General features: G+C 34.5%; 1 protein-coding gene across 3 annotated transcripts in view; it reads right to left on the bottom strand.

The window, feature by feature from the left end:
- The window catches only part of LOC111044051 (rho guanine nucleotide exchange factor 7), a 70,609-nt gene that overhangs the window by 30,746 nt on the left and 20,424 nt on the right, over positions 1–19,439 (bottom strand). For all 3 annotated transcript variants that reach the window (XM_039424883.1, XM_039424884.1, XM_039424885.1), the window contains exons 4-9: positions 17,669–17,834; positions 14,546–14,764; positions 11,198–11,396; positions 8,971–9,195; positions 4,548–4,626; positions 2,737–2,900 (exon numbers count right to left, since the gene is read on the bottom strand). In XM_039424883.1, the coding sequence (XP_039280817.1) occupies positions 2,737–2,900; positions 4,548–4,626; positions 8,971–9,195; positions 11,198–11,396; positions 14,546–14,764; positions 17,669–17,834 (1,052 nt within the window). The remainder of the gene's footprint in view (positions 1–2,736; positions 2,901–4,547; positions 4,627–8,970; positions 9,196–11,197; positions 11,397–14,545; positions 14,765–17,668; positions 17,835–19,439) is intronic.

Here is a 19,439-nt window from a genome sequence, read left to right on the forward strand (position 1 = left end):
TAATGGATTATTATCATCTTTCTGTATCTAATGTAGCCTATCAAGATTAAAAATTCCCTGTACACATTTTTCAAACAGGAATCGTACTTGAATAGCACTTCTTTTGGACGGTGATCAAGTCAACATTCATTTTATTCATTTACTCTTTATTCATTTATACAATAAGTACATTATCAAAATGATAGGAAGAAAAAATTAAGGTAACCTTGTGCTATTCTCTTCCAAATTTAGATAACAAATAGTCCGAATTAGGTTAAGTCTTTTAGTTCTTCAATTCACAAAATTTTCAGTCCTCGATATTTTCACAAAGTAGATTTTCAAATTTAGATGCTTCAAAACTAAACATAGAAGAAATATTTCACATTATTATAACTAAATCAGAGCTGTATCAGAGTGTTCAAGTTAAACCTGAGAGAAGCAACATTACCAATAATAATAGAAGATAGGATAATAGAAGAATATGAATTAGAAGGAATTTTATTCTGGGCCAAGGATAAGATAAAGACTGTAAAAAGGCTTTGAAGAGCCTGGTTCTGGTTGAGCCTGTTTTTTCACTACCAATCATAGTTTTACTATGTGGTCTATTCACTAAATTATCTGCTGATTTACTTACAAGAGTTTACTACAAAAAACAGCTTCTCCCCTCTTGTACGAATAAATTTATGGATATTAGCATAGCCACCTCTAATACACCTGTATTAGAGGTAGCTATGATATTAGTCAAAATTCGAAAAACAGTTTTTGTTTGACCCGGTTGTTGAACCTGTTAAATATTCCTCCCCAATTGTCTTATTATGTACTTTATTTACATATTAGTTCATTTATTTACATGAGTTGCAAAATACAGTTCACAGCCTGCTTGCATCAATAAAAAAAGATTACTATAATAAAATCGCTCACGGACAAACTCTCAACAAAAACACAATCTCTAAACAAACTCTACACTATCAACAATAAATTTCAGCCCGTGCGTGTGTGCTTGCGTGCGTGCGTTTGCTTGCCTGTGTGTGAACGTTGCCGCATCCGCTGGCCGCTAGGAACGTTGGCCGTTGGATCGTCGGAAATGGGAACGCGTTTCTTCAGCCACCAGTGAGCGTACATGCCGGAACGGTACGTTAGCGGAAAGCTCTGTTCATCCGTCACATCTGAACCGTCGACATCATTCGAAACATCTTCAGGCACTGTGCAAGGGTACTCAACACTCGTTGTCAGATCACCGTGAGGACAATAATTATCACCGAAATGACGGGGACATTCTATTGTAGCGACGTCCTCTTCGTCAGAATGATATCTTACGTCATCAAGTAAATTATACATTGTAATAGAGTTATCAGGAGGATATAATGATGTAATGTCATCATAATAACATTTCTTTCCAGTGTCGTTACCTTCAGAACATTTCTGCTTAATAACCACATCATTAAAGGCACAATTTTTCTTTAAATCATGGTTTCGAACTCCTTTACAACAACATTTCGTGTTGGCCACATCATTCACACGACAATTCTTGTCAGCTCCTTTACAAGGACATTTTTTCTTAACAGCGTCGTCAATGAGAGGACAGTTATCATCTATTACATGCTGTGGATCTCCTTCACAATGACACTTTATATGGTTCACACCATCTACAGAACAATTCTCGCTTGAGAAATGATTTATGACATCATCACAGATACTTTTCATAGTGTCATCATTACAATGACACTTGAGGTGAGAACGATTTTCACCGGAGAAATGGTTGATGACGTCATCACAGACATCACTCACTTCATTGCAAGAACAGTTGACTCGCTCCATAATGACGTCACTAAACCCACACCTGTCTCTTTCGCTCTCACTATCGGTGACAGTCACAACCGGCGCCGTATATCCTTTGCCACAGCACACACAGGGTGTCTCGTAACTACTGCCCTCTTCCACCACATGGTGACTAGTGGGTGTAGTGACGTCAGCAAGACCAGAATCCGATGACCGATGACTCATACCTCGGTGAGGGAACGTGGAAACGGACGAGATGCTAGACGCTGAAGAAGGGGTGATGATTTCTGCCCCACGGACTGGCGGTGGGGGGAGATCTAGACTGACGGAATGCACAGGTGGGAGGGGACGATCACGCAGGGTGGGGGAAGGCATACTTTGCCGTTCGAATGCGACTACGCCCTGATTTTCGACTGTCAGCTGATTGGAGATCGCTGTCCGACTGTCCATACGTGACAAATCCGGAACGCCTACTTTCATTACCGTCAATGTACTTCTGTAGACCCCACCTTTCACATACTTGAACCCAGCACTTTCTATACTCCCTTCTCCATCTTCAACCTCACTTCCTCCCCTCATTTCATCCTCCTCCTCCTCCTCATCATCATCAGACTCCTCCTGCAGCCAAGTCCTGACAGCCTTCTGCGGATATATAACGCATTCAGTCCTATGTGACCTCCTACGTCGCACTGCAGACGTATCCACCAAACCCTCTACAGCAAACTGTCGATAGAGCAGACGACGAACAATTTTGCGCGTCAAAACCCCGCGACGCACAAGTCGCGCAAAGTAGGCGGCTAAACGCGCGTACGGACTTGCTAATCGCGGACTTGAATAGTTGTCTATTCGTAAATTGTCTTGATGATTCAAGCTTTTGTCAACTACAGATCCAAATTTGTTGTCTAGACTAGTGACAAGAGTTCTTTGAGTGGAGTTGTTCTTGTTGTGACTTCTCGATTGTGTGTTGGCAGCACTTACTGAGTTGGCAGAGGGCGAAGTTGGTACCAGTGGCTGGCGGAGGGTGGGGGAGGTAGCGAGTCCCCCTCCCCTCACTGCGCGAATCTGCTGTCTCAGCAAATCGATCCACGTCTGCTGGTCTTCTTTAGTCTGGCACACGGCAACAATGCGCTCGATCATTGGTCCTGCAAACACAACATACGTATTAACCGATTACTACACACTACTATAACCCATCTATTACAACCAATTTATATGGTTGTATAAGATGGGTTAATACGTATCACCATACCGTGTGTCATCTACCGTGGTGATGGATATCACTATTACTGCACCCTTAGACCAGTTATAGAATAGACACGCTGGGGAGTGTAGCCTCTGAAGCCAACATCTACTGCCATATCACCATATCGTGACGTCAGCATCGGATAGAAAACAATGTAAACGAACTGCAGAAAAGTTTTCTATTCGATGCTGACGTCACGATATGGTGATATGGCAGTAGATGTTGGCTTCATCGACTTTCAGTATGAATATACAATGGGCCATGTCTATTCTATAACTGGTCTAAGACTGCACCCAACATATTATTACTATGAATAGGTACACTTTATTAGTCAAATATAATTTATTACCCATTGTAAGGGGTAATGATTTCAATGATTTGAAAGGACTAGTAGCGTAAATAACCATATATACAATATGAAGAGCAAAAACTATATTTGTATTTGTGTTACAGTATATCCATGAGTTATACTGTAGTGTAAAAAATATGGTTTTTGAAAAAAAACTTTCATCCTACTATCATATCATTATTTTAATTTCACTAGATATCACAGTTTTCATCTTGAAAGGCTCTGAAGTATTGAATACTCAAAAATTTCATTTCTGTTTCTACAAATTTGACAATTTATTACTGAGTATTGAAATCGTTGAAAATAATACAGAACTAAATATAATATTGAATTGAATATACGTAGGATCAACTATCAAGTAATTTATAATAGATAGATTCCTTAATTTGTTGTTACTACAATTAATAAAAATTCATTGAATAGAATTATTACATTTTTGATTTCAAGCAAAATCAATGTATTATTATAAAACTTTATAGCAGTGGTGGAGCACTTAAAGCTTTCATCCTACTATTATATAATATTTTCATTTCACTAGATATCACAGTTATCATCTGAAAAGTTCTCAAGTATTGAATACTCAAAAATTTCATTTCTGTTTCTACAAGTTTGACAATTTAATATGAGTATTGAAATCGTTGAAAATAATACAGAACTAATAACAAATTAAATATACATAGGATTAACTATCAAGTAGTTGATAACACATAAAGTTCCTTAACTTCTCTCCCATATTCAGTCATGCTCGAAAGAGCTTGCATATGTTTAATGTTACTTTTTGTAATATTGTAATAAATATTGAATTGAATATACATAGGATTAACTATCAATTAGTTGATAACAGATAAAGTTTCTTTATTTGTTGCTACTATGATGAATAAAAATCCATTGAATAGAATTATGACCTTTTTGATTACAGCAAAATCAATGTATTATTCTTATAATTTATAGCATTTATTAGTAGTGGAACCGTCAAAGCTGTTCTTATGTTGGGAGACAAAATGATGGAAATTCTTTTGAAAAAATACATTTCATGTCAAGTAGTTGAGTAAGTGATAATTATAGTAAAAAGTTTTAATTATAGTAAAACAAGAGAGTGATATACAAGTAATAGTGAAGACGAATTTTGATAATAAACGTGGGACAAATCAATTATTCAATTATCAAAACATCAATTATTACATCTCTTCAACTTACCTACAATTTCGAAAGAGTTCTTACAGTTCTCAGTCTCTTCCAATTTATTAACATTGATGCCCGTTAACGGAAGTTTTCCCTGAAAGCAGAAAAATGAATGCATTGAAAAAAAACATTAATCCTATTATATTAAACGAGCAATTTCTGTATATCTATAGCTGGTTATTTATGTTCAAAGGATCCCCAGAACGGTTCTAACGATTTTTACGAAATTTGGAACATAGTAGGTTTATGATATAAAAATTCGATTGCACTAGGTCTCACCCTTGGGAAAACTCGCTGAACTATATTAAAAGGATATTAATCATCATTGGCTGAAACAGCTGATACTTTCGTCGTCTGTGGATAGTAAGAAGTGAGCGAGTGATTCTGTAGAAAATCAAAATATCGCATCCCCGAAATTCATAAGCTGACGTATAGCCAGCTGTAAAATATAAACACGTACATTCTAGACAATTGTGTTTTGTTTATCAATAAATGAAAATAACAAGCAAAACTCGGTGCCCTGATATTTTACAATTACTGTATAATTAAACGAAAATCCAAATTAAATGATGCAAATAATTATATGCTGTAAGTTTCATAAATAACTATAATCTAGGAGTCGGCAGGGCAAAGACAGCTAGCATCTCTAATTCTATTGCAACTATATCAAATATATTCTTGTCTAGCTGTCAAATGCTAACTCAATTCAATTTATTTCCATCAAAAAAATACTTCAATAAAACATCTACATTACAATTCAATAATAAATATTTTCAGGAAATAAATATTCCCCCACATAGACTATTGATCCGTATAGTTCTATATTCTAATCACAGCCGACAACGCAAAGCTTAGCTTGCATTGTTATTCTTTGAAAACCTTATCTTATATTTTCTTGTCAAGCAGTCAAACATAAACAATAATTAATTCAAAGTTTTATCCATGGACTGACTGGAATTCAACCAACCAACAAAACAAGGCGATTTTTCAGACGATTCAGCACGGCACAACAGATTGGAAGCTTACCGATTCGTTGATTAGGTTGACATCAATAATGAAAATGAAAAAAAAATCTTTATTAGACGGAGTTAGAACTTTTAATTCCTCTCTACCACTCAACCTCGAAAATCAGCAAATCGGAGAGCTTCCTGTCCTGTCGTGCCGCGCCGATTTGTCTGAAAAACGCCTCGTGTGTTTAGGCCCTAAGCACAGGTTTCTATAGAGAGGTCCACGTTATAATGGCATTGTACGATTGACAATACTGTTAAAAAAAATACATCAATAAAACATTTACATTACAATTCAATAATAAATATTTTCAGGAAATAAATATTCCCCCACATAGACTATTGATCCGTATAGTTCTATATTCTAATCACAATTCCCAATTCACAATTTCCCAATTGGAGCATTTGCTAAAACTGGAGATTCAGCACAAATCCAAGATGTCAATGATCTTTGTAATAGTTTTAATAAATATTTCACTGCTGTTGGAGCTTCATTATCTCGATCCCTAAGCCCGGTTGGTGAACCAGAAATTAATGATCACGAATATGGAGTTAACACAGTATTTGAGTTTAAGGATGTTACCAAAGAGGAACTTAGGGTGGTAATAAACAGTCTCAAAGGAAAGAGTGCCCCTGGGCATGACCTCATACCCACAAGAATATTCAAAGAAAACATAGATTCACTAATTAACCCTATTCATCATCTAATAAATCTAAGCATTCATGCAGGTCAATTTCCAGAAAAATTAAAAATTTCAAAAATCATTCCAATTTACAAATCAGGGCCAAAAAACGAACTAACTAACTACCGACCTATTTCTCTTCTTGCTACTTTGTCCAAAATTATTGAAAAGTGCGTTAAAATACAGTTGACAAAATATTTAACAAAAAATAACATCTTAGCAAAAAATCAATATGGTTTTCAAAAATCTAAAAATACTGACGATGCCCTATTTGAAGTAACCAAATATATAACAGAGTCAATTAAATTGAAAAATAAGGCTATTATCACATTCCTGGACCTGGCCAAGGCCTTCGATTCAGTTGATAGAGATAAGCTATTGCATAAACTTGAGGCCATTGGAGTTAAAAATACCGCCTTGCAATGGTTCAGGAGTTATCTCTCGGAGCGCCAGCAATTTGTTCAAATTGAAGGAAAATTCAGTGAAATGGACAATATTGACTTTGGAGTAATTCAGGGAAGCACTCTGGGTCCAACATTGTTCCTGGTATATATTAATAATATTTCCCAATTGAACACAACAAGTAAAATATTTCTATTTGCTGACGACACTGCTGTAATTTCTGTAGGTAGAGAATGGGAGGAAGTTTATAGAAATGCCACAAATGATCTCGCTAGAATAAAAATTGGTTTGACCACAATAGTTTAACAGTAAATCTGAGTAAAACAAAGTATATGCCTATAGCGACCAGGAACCAATCTGATCCAGGTTCTAGGCAAGTAAAAATGCATTCCTGTAGGGATATAGAATCTACTGCATGTGCATGTGGGTCAATCAAGAGAGTCGACCAATATAAATACTTAGGGGTTATTTTTGACAATCATCTGAGTTGGGTCCCTCATGTACAGAATTTGAAACAGAGGGTTAGGAGGTTGCTTTATGGTCTGTCTCAACTCAGTAATGTACTAGACATCAGGTTGTGTAGGAGGATTTATCATGCCTACGTGCAATCAGTGTTGCAGTATGGCATAATAGCATGGGGAGGGGTATCATCCACATGCCTGGAGCCACTGGCCGTTACCCAACGTACAATCATGAAGACCATCCTGAAAAAAGAACCCAGGTACCCCACGTCACTGCTTTTCTCGGACTTCCCTGTGTTAAATTTAAGACAGCTATTTATTAAAACAATTCTTACATATATTAGGAAACATAAAATATAACTTCTTGCCAACATACAGCACAATTACCATACTAGACTAAGAAATAACCATGGCTATTCTATCCCCAGATTAATGCATGGAATAGAACTTAAATCACCGTTTTACTTAGCTCAAATTATCTATAGGAATTTGCCGGAAGACATGAGGGAGGCCGAGGGTTGCAGCGATGTGGTGTATAAAAGGAGGTTGGTGGGGTGGCTCTTTGGCTTGGGCTGGAATGGAGCTGAACAACTTCTTCTTTCACCCTACACGTAGCATCCCAGCATTGATTATATACTAATATTACATTTGCATCACCGTTTGTCTTGATCCCTTTGCTCTTTCACTTTTCTGTATCTTACTTTTATGATCACTCTGCGCTAACAAACAAAAACAAAATGTTTTGTCTTGTTTTTTTTTCTCCTCTGATGTAGACAAAATGATATCTTATTAATTAAGTATGTTTGTAGTATATTATTATTTGATGAGATACATATTACTCTTACTTGATAAGAACTCTCCCTCAACCACAGACGAACAGTCTTTTTGGGGGAATTCCACTCTATATATGTATTATGGTAATAGTGTATAATATGTAAAAAAAAATCTTTAATAACCTGTTTGAAATATTGTAAAAACAATGAAATGTATGCACTTTTACATATTCTTTTAATGTACCAAATGTGGAAATAAACTGATTTGATTTGTTGCTGTCCTTTTCTATCATACAAAAAAACAGATAGCGCTATCTCACTCTAGCTTTGCAATGTTGTCCGTTTGTCAGAGTATTTTATTTTTACTTTTGACAGTGACTGTACGAAAGTAAACAAGAAATTCTCAGCCGCCTTTTTTTCTTCATTCTATCCAAATACTGTAGTACACAAGTCGTATAATTGATTTAAAATGTATTTTTGAAACAATGAAATAATTTTTAGACATTACCGTATGAGAAACAGAAATTAGAATACCTGAAATGACATTTTAAAAGTTGATAACTAACCATCCTAGACTTCATCCATGCTTCAGTTAGCCTCCAAGTGTTAGAACTACTCGTACCGGTATAAATAATATTAAAAGGTTATTTCTGAATTATTTCAATTGAAATTACTTATTTTTAATAGGATTTCTATTAATGAAATTGGAATATAATACCTACCAAATAACTTAATTTTTGTTGTTTTGGAATTCAGATTGGTGAATCACATCTTTTTAAATTAGTCACCAATTCAGGTTTGTATAAAAATAAAAATCTGATCTTAGTTATTGAATCAAATTATGAAAAAATATTCTTTCTTGGTCAATTTGACATTAAATTGATTATTTTATTAAGGAAATGATAATTATTATTAGATCAAATTTAATGGGATGAATTGAGTAACAGCTGTGTACACTCAGTGACAAAATGGAGAGACTTGGCAGCGTTTTCTCCTATCTTTCTTTACTGCCATTATAACGTGGACCTCACTATAAGACATTTTTTTCAAGTCCACTGACTTTATAATGGGAATCTCACAACAAATAATTAATTTTGAGTGACTAAACCCACCTCATATATGAACGCGCTCATTCGATGGCTGACGGACAAGACGAGCAGAGTTGAGGGAAACAGAACCAAGTAGCGATCCTGGTGATCAGGCGCCACTGCAACCGAGCCCATGTGAAGGATGTCGCCTAGGGCGGACAGTTCTTCGGCGCCCTCCCAGCCACGTACTCCGCCCGAAAGCACCTCCACCTCCATCTCTTTCTGACGTCGCACCACCGAGCATGACGACTACCAACATGACAGAGAAAACAATTAAAAGAATGCAGTTGAAGGTTGACGAAAGACATAAATGTTCTATTAAATCTATTATGTGTTTCAATTGAGTAAGCTGATGGTTTAAACTAGAATTTGAGTTCAACTTTTTGGAAGTATTTTTTTCTTGTAATCAACTTGATTCTGTATTGTGTTATTCTTAGTATTTATTTTGAATGGGACTTTTTTGCGACTCCCACCAGCGGTCAAAGACTTTTCTTTTGCTAGTGGTGCCTGAAACAATTTTTAGTTGTTTAGTTTATTTTATTTTCTTGTAATAAGTGTTGATTTATTAACCTTGATTTGTTGCATTGTTAAATTCTGGCAATGAAGATTGAATTGAAATTGGAGAAAGCGACCCTATAACCCATAATGCACCATCTAGGTTTCAACGGAGATAAATATTTGTAATCGTAGATTAGTGTCCAACTTAGCTCGTGCATATGGCCCTACATCTCATCTGAATTATTCCTATTTTAGTGATAATAAGAAATATTTCTTCTATGTTTGGGTTTGAAGCATCTACATTTAAAAATCTACTTTGCGAAAATAATGAAGGACTAAAAATTTTGTGAAGTGAACAACTACAAGACTCAACCTATTTCGGAATATGTGTAACATTATCTAAATTTGGGAGAGGAATAACACAAGGTTACCTTATTTTTTCTCCCCCTATCATTTTGATGATGTATTTATTATATGAATCAATAGAGAATAAAGAATAACATAGCCGAAAAATAAGAAACAGGCTATTGCCCAAAGCTTCTTCAATTTCCTAATTTTGTCTCGAATCGTCCAAATATTATGTAGGTTATGTCCATTTCAATTTATACTCCAAATCGTCAATCTAAAACTATAAATCAGAATAGAACATTTTCAAATTTAGATAGATTGATTATAAAACATTTGTAAAAACATGAAACAAACTTTAAATACACAAAATATAGAATATTTAACACACTTTTTTCACAGGACATGCAGTCAGTTTAGTTTAGTTTGATTTTCGTCATATAACACTACAGAATCAAGCAAAGCTTGGTAGTATATGACACGTCAAAAGTATCAAGTACAGTACTTAAAAAAAAGTAATTATAAAAGAGAGAAAAAAAACAAGAAAATCAGAACATACAAAGGAGTTAAAAAATATGCTTTCAAAAAAAATGCCTACACGTGCCAATAGTTGAAGCTTTCCTCTAAACTGTACGGAGATGCATTGATAAATTTAGCTTTTATTGCATTCTTGAACCTTTCTGAGCTCTCAATACATTTTATTTCTTTCTCTAAGTTTGCTGTTCTATGTTGTGGGTACTAAATATATGAACTATCTGGTTTCTAGTATTGTAACTGTGATGAATATGACTTTCTCAATATCTTCTCGTTTTTCTTTGCCATAGTTGCAATTTCGAGGAAGTACAATGCAGGTACTGTTTAGAATTCTAAGTCTTCTGAAAGAGTTTTTACAGGATTCATAAGGCTTCAAGTTTTCGACAATTCTGAGGGCTTTTTTTGCTTTTTGAAAACAGAATTAAGATTATTTTTTCCACTCCCCCAGAACATTATTTAGTATTGAATTATCGAGATTAAATAGTCAAATATGATCATATATTCAAATTATAAATATATATATAATATATATTAATATTATATTTAAATAATAAATTATTCTAATATACTACATCATATATCAAATACATCGCAGCTCGGAATGGATCGAGAAACCATCATAGAATATTTGTTTGTATTGTTTTTGTATTTTGATTTCTTTTGTGTTGAATTGAATGAAATTATTGATTGGTTGATTCAATGGTCCGCTTTTTGTATAAATTAAGAATATACGATACTATTAATATATTTCCCCCTACACACGGATGGATAGTCTAGTAGGGGGACTCCGAAATATATTGTATTTCATATTCGTGTATGTTTTTTGGAAAATAAATTTGAATTTCAATCATTATGATAGTGTGACAGTACTCACAGCAATATCCTTGTAGACAGCGACCGATCGCTGGGTGTCTCCGCGGTCCGGATGGCTCTCGTCGACGTGTCGCTCCATCTCCTGCAACATGCCTGCGTACTTGTCCAGACGACGGAATGGCTTACTTAGGCCGGCAGTCAGCACCAGCAGACCAGGGCTCACCGCGCCGTGCGTCTCCATCAGGCTGCTCAGCTCTTGTCTAAACAAACACAAAATCCAATCAAATTTATTGACTCTAAATAATACCATAGAGAAACAATAGCATAATTAGATATCCCATGGTATAGGAAGTTTATGTCGCAGCTTTTACTGTTATCTCAAGCTGATAGTCCACGTAGTTCTTTCCTGTGAAGCTTTATGACGCTGTTAGTCTCTCATATTGTGCCGTTCATAAACTCTTACTCGGTCAAAACAGTAGTAAAAATCGACAATAATCGACAGTAATCGGCTTGAGATAACAGTAAAAGTTGCGACATAAACGCCCTATACCATGGGATATCTACTTACGCTATTGTTTTTCTATGATAATACATAATATCACTGATCAAACACAAAACATCACTAATTCAATCAACTTATTATCAATAATTCAAAACTTATACTATGGGTGTACTTAGTTTATTAGTTTAATTGACCGAGCGAAGTGAGGTCTAAGATTCAAGTCGACGGTTTGGCATTTCTCTTAATGTTTAAATGTTTATATGTTTATTGTTTATATGTTTATATGTTTATATGTTTATATGTTTATGTTTATATGTTTATATGTTTATATGTTTATATGTTTATATGTTTATATGTTTATATGTTATATGTTTATATGTTTATTAGTTTATATGTTTATATGTTTATATGCTTATATGTTATATGTTTATATGTTTATATGTTTATATGTTTATATGTTTATATGTTTATATGTTTATATGTTATATGTTTATATGTTTATATGTTTATATGTTTATGTTTATATGTTTATATGTTTATATGTTATATGTTTATATGTTTATATGTTTAAATGTTTAAATGTTTATCGGACCTTTTTTTACTTCCAAAAAATTTAAAAAATAATAATGTATGGCTGCCCCAATACAGGTTTTTTAAAAACAACCTCAGGAGTAGCCTATTCCACATAACCAGGATGGTATATTATGTTATTACAAATGTCTTACTATGTTTTATTATTACTTATAATTTTGTAGTTTCTATATATTTTTTGAAATAGTATGGTCTAAGTTATTATGTAGAGATGTAATTTGTATTTTGTATTTTGAACTTGTATTTTGTATTGTTTGAATTATGTGGAAATAAACTTATTTATTTATTTTATTTATTTATTTATAAATGTTTAAATGTTTAAATGTTTAAATGTTTACGCGGTAATAGATTTTCATGAAATTTGACAGGTATTTGACAGTTCTTTTTTTAATTGCGCGTCGACGTATATACAAGGTTTTTGGAAATTTTGCATTCCAAGGATAATAATATGAAATGAAAAAAGAGCCTTCTTCATACGCCAATATCAGAGTAAAAATCAGACTATAGAATTATTCATCATAAATCAGCTGACAAGTGATTACACAGATGTGTGGAGAAGCCAGTCAATAGCTGTATTTACATCAGGTTTATAGTTTCAATAAGGTACTTGTGGATGAAAATACTGCGTGAGGTCTACTGTTCACAGAACTACTAGTTGTAATTAGTTTAATTGTAACTAGTTTATTCAGAACTATTAACTTCGGGTTGTTTTTTAGTCCTGTTACCCATTTTGTTATTAATTAATAGATGAAACAGAAATTCAGTTTTAATTAGAATAGGTAGTTGTTATACAGAGTGTCCCATGAAAGGTGTAACAGCCGAAGACCATAGACTCTTCATGAAATTTGAAAAAAAATGTGCAGTGACATAATTTTCTTCATATCGACCTTAGTTTTCAAGATTTATAAATTGTCGATATTTTTTGAAAAACGTCAACAACTGAAAAACTATCAGTCAAAATCGAATTCTAAGGATATGGTTGGAGAGAGGAGGAAATTCTCAGTAAATCTGGGTCTCTATTTGAGCGTAAATGTCGTTGACGACGAAGACAGGGTGGGTATCTCAGATTGGGTAGATTTCAATTTGTCTAAATGACCTAAAAGATTATGTTCAATTACATTTCAATGGGGGAGATTAAGTTTATACTTTTAAATGGCAATAATGTTTTATTATTAGTAATGTTCTGATTCTTAAATAATGAACACAAATACGAAAAGTTATTGGATCAGCTGTTTTAGCACACTTAAAATTTGGACAATATGAATGTCTTTAGACGACAATGCTTGATGTCGTCGACTGCAGAAGTTTACGCACAAACGAAAACGTACCTTTCCACTCTCCCCCGGCCAGAAACAGTGATAATAGACAGTCGACGGTAATCGACTTGAGTTGACAAAAATTGAGTTTTCTCTGTGCTATTAAGCAGTTCGTCTCGTTTAGCAGAGGTGTGCGTTTAGATCCCGTCTCGATTAACCCAGTAGTTCGATTACACTAGGTGGTCTAAACGATACCTGTTCTAATCGAGACATGGGCTAAACGAGACGGAATGCTTCGATTAATCCAGTAGTTCGTTTACCCCAGGTCCTGGGACCAGGTTTTGTTACAGTATACCATTAGACCAGTTGCCATTGCAGTATATATGACACCTGGAGTAATCGAACTACTGGGCTAATCGAAGCATTCCGTCTCGTTTAGCACATGTCTCGATTAGACCAGGTATCGTTTAGACCACCTGGTGTAAACGAACTACTGGGTTAGTCGAGACGGGGTCTAAACGCACACCTCGGCTAAACGATTCGACCAGGTCCTGTGCCTCGATTAGACCAGGTTTCGTTTAGACCACCTGGTCACAGTATAAATACAGTATGGAAACTCGGCTAGTACCCTGGCGCAAAAATCCGCCATCTTTTTAGGAAGTTCCGCATTGTAATAGTCTAGTATTGATGGGAGGTTCAGATCACTTTACTGATCCGGATCAATTGATCTCGTTCACTGCCGCGAGCCAATCAAAAGACCAGGATTGGAACTTCCTAAGGTCACGTGACGTGTCTAGTATTTGTGCCATGTGAAAAGCATTGGTTGGTTAGGCGTTTGATTGACAATTTCCATTCTGTATCTATTCTGTGACCTGGTGTAAACACCTGAAGTAATCCAAGTATTCCGTCTCATTTAGCTGAGGTGAGTCTTTAGACCAGGTCCTGGTCCTCGTCCTCGGAAAAGTCCGATCTGGGGTAATCGAGCACCTGGAGTAATCTAACACCTGGACTTCGAAATACACCCCTTCTAATGATATCTTTTCTGTATGCTATTACTCACTTGTATCTCTCTAGGACGCACACAGCGCGCGGATGTGAGGCACAGTAGGTGATGAGGATGTGTTTGAGTTGGGGGGCTGCCGTGAGGAAGACCCTGCCCACCCGCTGCTCTGAGGGGGGCTGAGTGGCCGCCTCACGAAGTGAGTCCAGCAGACTAGAGTGCACCTCCAGCACCTCAGTCAGATTACCCACCAGCTGTTGGTATTCAGACTTTTTCATACTGCAATCACAACGAGAAAAATTGGATCACAAGATTTCGGGTGATTATCAGGTACCTACTTTTACTGGCAATTTATACAAGATAAATACAATCATAATATCATAGTATTTTAACCTAAAAAATAAAACAAGACAAGAAACGAGAATAAAGTTCTATAATACTATAGTAGTTTGGACTCTCCTATAATTATGGAAGTGAGAATTGGATTCACACACGGAGAATGAACAGTCGAATTCAAGCTGCAGAAATGAGGTTTCTAAGGAGTGTATTTGGCTGCACTAGAGTTCATGGAGTCAAAAATACTGATATAACACAGGTTTTATCGATTGATCCTATGCATGAAAGAATTATACAAAATAGACGCAACTGGTGCAGTCATTTGAATAGAATGCCGCCTGGAAGAATGCCACTTGAAGTCCAAATTTATAGACCTACTGGAAAAAGAGATGTAGTGGAACCAAGAAAGAGATGGGTACCAGAACAGGTTGATTAATAAATCTAATCCCTGATGTGAAGATGATGATGATGAACTCTATATCTTATAGAAAAGGACTCATCTTTTTACGTGTTTGATATTTTTTGGAATAATCCTACTGGAATATCAGGGCTAATATTCTATATACAATTCTGTAGCTAGATTAGAAATTTGAGAAAGTTGCAATTTTACACAATTTGTCAACGCTGTTTTTTTTTATATTAGAATAAAAATTATATCGAGAATCATTTATGTTAATGAGAATTATCAGCAAGTGAATAAAATTTAGTCTCACTTGTCATTACAGATGTTTCAGTCACAAGATATATATTATATAAAAATATTTTTACCATAAAGTAAAAGTCACCATGAAGCTGGATTTGCACACAACAGTGAAAGTGAACAGTGAATAAATATTTGTTGGCTGGTATTTTGAATAGAATAAAATATTTTAAAATATGTATTCATTTTTATCGTCTACTACTATTAAGAATGTAATATCATACAGACATATATTTCATGCGTTGATCAAATTTCTGGTTGAGGTATTGAATTCAGTTGACTCAATGACAGACAACTCTATTATGTTTCCTTATTTGAGCTTCGACCTTCCAACCTATTTCCAATGTAAGTTTTTATAATAGAGATGCTTTCCATGTTATTTAAATGGAGTTACTTCTACTCCCTAGGGAGTTTTTCTGTTTTTTAGTCCCGAGAGTGAAAGTAAGTACTTTAGACAGTAGGTGGAGGAATATATTTTCACTATTCCCAGTCACTGATGTGTGCGAATCCAGCTCAAGGCTGCTGCAATTTAAACCTTTTTATCTCAACTGAACAATCTATTTGTAACTTTTACAAACTGTTTACAACTACTAAATGCTATTCAGATTTTCTTTTTCTTTTTTTTAAGAAAGTCAAGGAAGACTACAGGCACTACGCCCAAATCAGTCTTTACTACTATTTACCAACAAATTGAACATGTAAGAAATGAAAAATAAATGGTAATACAATGAAAGATACGGAAGATAATTATGATACTACATTCATAAAGTGTGTCCTGTGAAGCAATTAGGTATAAATAACATAAGGTATAAATATAAGCATGGTGAATGGAAAGCATGTGAAAGTAGAGATGATTAAAATAAAATTAACTAATATTAATACAGAAATTGAATTATGTTAAATGTAATTTAAAGCTACGGATAGATAAATTGGAAAACATTATTATGAAGCAAAGAAAAGAAAATATTGAGGTTAACAAGTCAAGCTATACTAAATATAAGTGTTACATACATAATCATGTAAATTTGAAAGAAGTAAAATAATGTGAGACTAACCTAAGAATTACTAGTTTGAAAGAGAGACAAGTATTATTCAACAAAAAATTCATGTGCAAAAATAATTTACAAAGCATGCTTGAGAGAGAAAAAAACACAAAGAAAATGTGAGTTATATCATAGTAGTTATATATCTATAATAATAGGCTAAGTTAATAATGACCATGGGGGAATTAACCTTTCTTTACCTATAATACGGGGGGAAATAAGGGGAGAAATTTATTTCTAAAAATAAGAGAGAGCATCAGAGCAACTGAATTTATCCCAAAGACTGCGATTGATGTATTCAGTGAAAAATAGCCTCAACAATTCGCCTTCTAGCCTCACTGGCAGGGCTATGTACATCAACTCCATCACAAAAATCATTGAAAATTCACACAAATCATTGAAAATTTTAGCCTTATTCTCATTAAGGTTCATCCACAAGAATACGCTCAGTCCCCATGATACCGCTGCAATGTCAATCCTTTTCACGTTATTAAACAATCTGTTTGCAACTTTTATTAACTGTTTGCAACTATTATTTGCCACTCATATTTCAGCCTTATTCATTATAATTCATTATAGATGGTTCGTTAATTCACGAGAATAAGCACTGTCCCCATAAGGCCACTGCAATTCAAACCTGTTTCTCTCAACTGAACAATTTATTTGCAACTTTTATAGACGGTTGGGAATCATGCACATTGCAATTCAGATGTCAGCCTTATTTATTTTACAGATTATATCCAAACTCCCTACCAATATTCTACGGCATTGTTCCTGGATACAAAACACACCCGATTGTCTTTTTTCTTTAGGGCTACTCCTGTATATGAATAAAAATATAAATCTTACCATTTTAAAAATTACTTAATCACAACATGTTTCGGCTCTATAATGCCATTATCAAGAGTACTTGTTATTGATCAATATAATGGCATCATATAGCTGAAACATGTGACTAAATAATTTAAAAAAGGGTAGGTTCTGATTTTTTCTATTTTTATTAATAAGAACATATCCGAATATCATTTTTAAACTGTCCGAAAGTCCTTAAATCTGCAACTTTTATGAACAGTTTACAATTATTCTGAACGGTTTGCAACTCACATTTCAGCCTTTTCAATTGGAAGCAGGAAGTTGTGATAGAGGCCCTGCAGTTCGTTGACATGTGCCTTCTCCGATTCGATGAGATCCTTGAGCACAAAACTGCGGTAGGCCTTCTGCTTGGCGGCCCAGTCGGTCGACTGACTCTTCGACAGACTGAGACTGTCACCTGAAAAATTGGAAAAATTAACATTGATTGAAAAAAATTCAAAAACATTAGAGAGACTGTCACCTGAAAAAAATACATTGCATTGAAAAACAAAAACATTAGTGAGAATTATAGTCTTGAATTAGACTGTTGACAATGACATTTCAAATACATTGTTCCGGTTGCACAAAAACCGGTTAAATTTTAATCGTGATTAATCCCACGAGTACCAATCAGAGAAGCCGTCTTATCAAAAAGGCCTTCTCCGATTTGTTCTCGTGAAATTAATCACGGTTAACATTTAACCGACTTTTGTGCAACCGGGCCATTGTATTGAAAAAAATCAAAAACAGTAGAGAGAATTATAGTCTTGTATTCGACTGTTGACAATGAATCCCATGCGATTTATTTATTTATATTTTTTACAAAGAAGCACTGATTGGGAGAGAAAAACTAAGGATACTCCTTGTACTATTTCTCTCCCAAATTTAGATAACATTTTAAAAGTCCAAAATAGGTTTATGATTTCACTTTACTAAAATTTAGTCCATTTTCACTTAAAAACAACGAAAACTAAGATTTTTAAATTTTGACGGTTGAAAAACAGATTTGAGAACATGCTTCAGTCAGTGAGTTGATATTTCATATTTTTCACAATTAATATAGTCTGCGATTCATCATTCCAGTTTTGAAACTTGATGAGAATTATAAATAAAAATTCTTAGCTAACTTGCCCACCAATGAAGTGCTTCTTACTTTCCTTTCAAACTGTTGTATTGCTTCTATTCTCATTGTATGAACCACTTTAGCTGATTCTCTTCAATAAATAATCATAAATTGTGATATTCACATTATAAATTCAGTGGAAATGACAGGACTACAGGGTTGCCACTTTTCTATATTTCCACCGCCTTCTAGAGTCGCTAACATGATTCAAGTCATCCCGGTGTATCTGATATAATATTTATTGTTGATTGATGTTGCTAAAAATCAATCATATTTCCTAAAATGTATGAATGCTGGGCTACTTTATTGTATTTGTAGAATAGAATTATATTTGAAATTTATTTTCAAAACCTGATGATGGTGTGATCACCGAAACTAGTAGTTATAATTTGTATTCTTATTTCTTCTTCTTCTTACAAACAAGGATTAGGCTTTAACCTGTTCCGACTCACATCTAGCCAATTATTCAAATAAATATAAAAAATCCTATTATTGCCACCGCTTGCGTGGTCTGCCAACATCTCTTTTGCCTACTGGCTGATAATTATAGACTTTAAATGGTATTCTTTCAGCTGACATTCTTTGAGCATGCTCCCTCCATTGATGCCGATTCTCCGTAACTCTTTCATTGATGCTGCAGATTTTCAATTCTTTCCTAATATCTTCATTCCTGAAATCATCTCTTCTGTTACATCCCTTGGTTCTTCGGAGAAATCTCATCTCGGCTGCCTGCACTCTACTTTCAAGTGGCTTCGTACTAACCCATGATTCACTACCATAGAGGAGGACTGGAGCGGCCATTACCTTATAAAATTTCATAATTGTATCTGTTTCTGTATTCTTATTTTATTTATTAATTTCAAAGGGTAGGCTACTATCATTCTATTTTATCAATAATAT

Source organism: Nilaparvata lugens, chromosome 3 (genome assembly GCF_014356525.2).
Source record: "Nilaparvata lugens isolate BPH chromosome 3, ASM1435652v1, whole genome shotgun sequence".
NCBI lineage: Eukaryota > Metazoa > Arthropoda > Insecta > Hemiptera > Delphacidae > Nilaparvata > Nilaparvata lugens.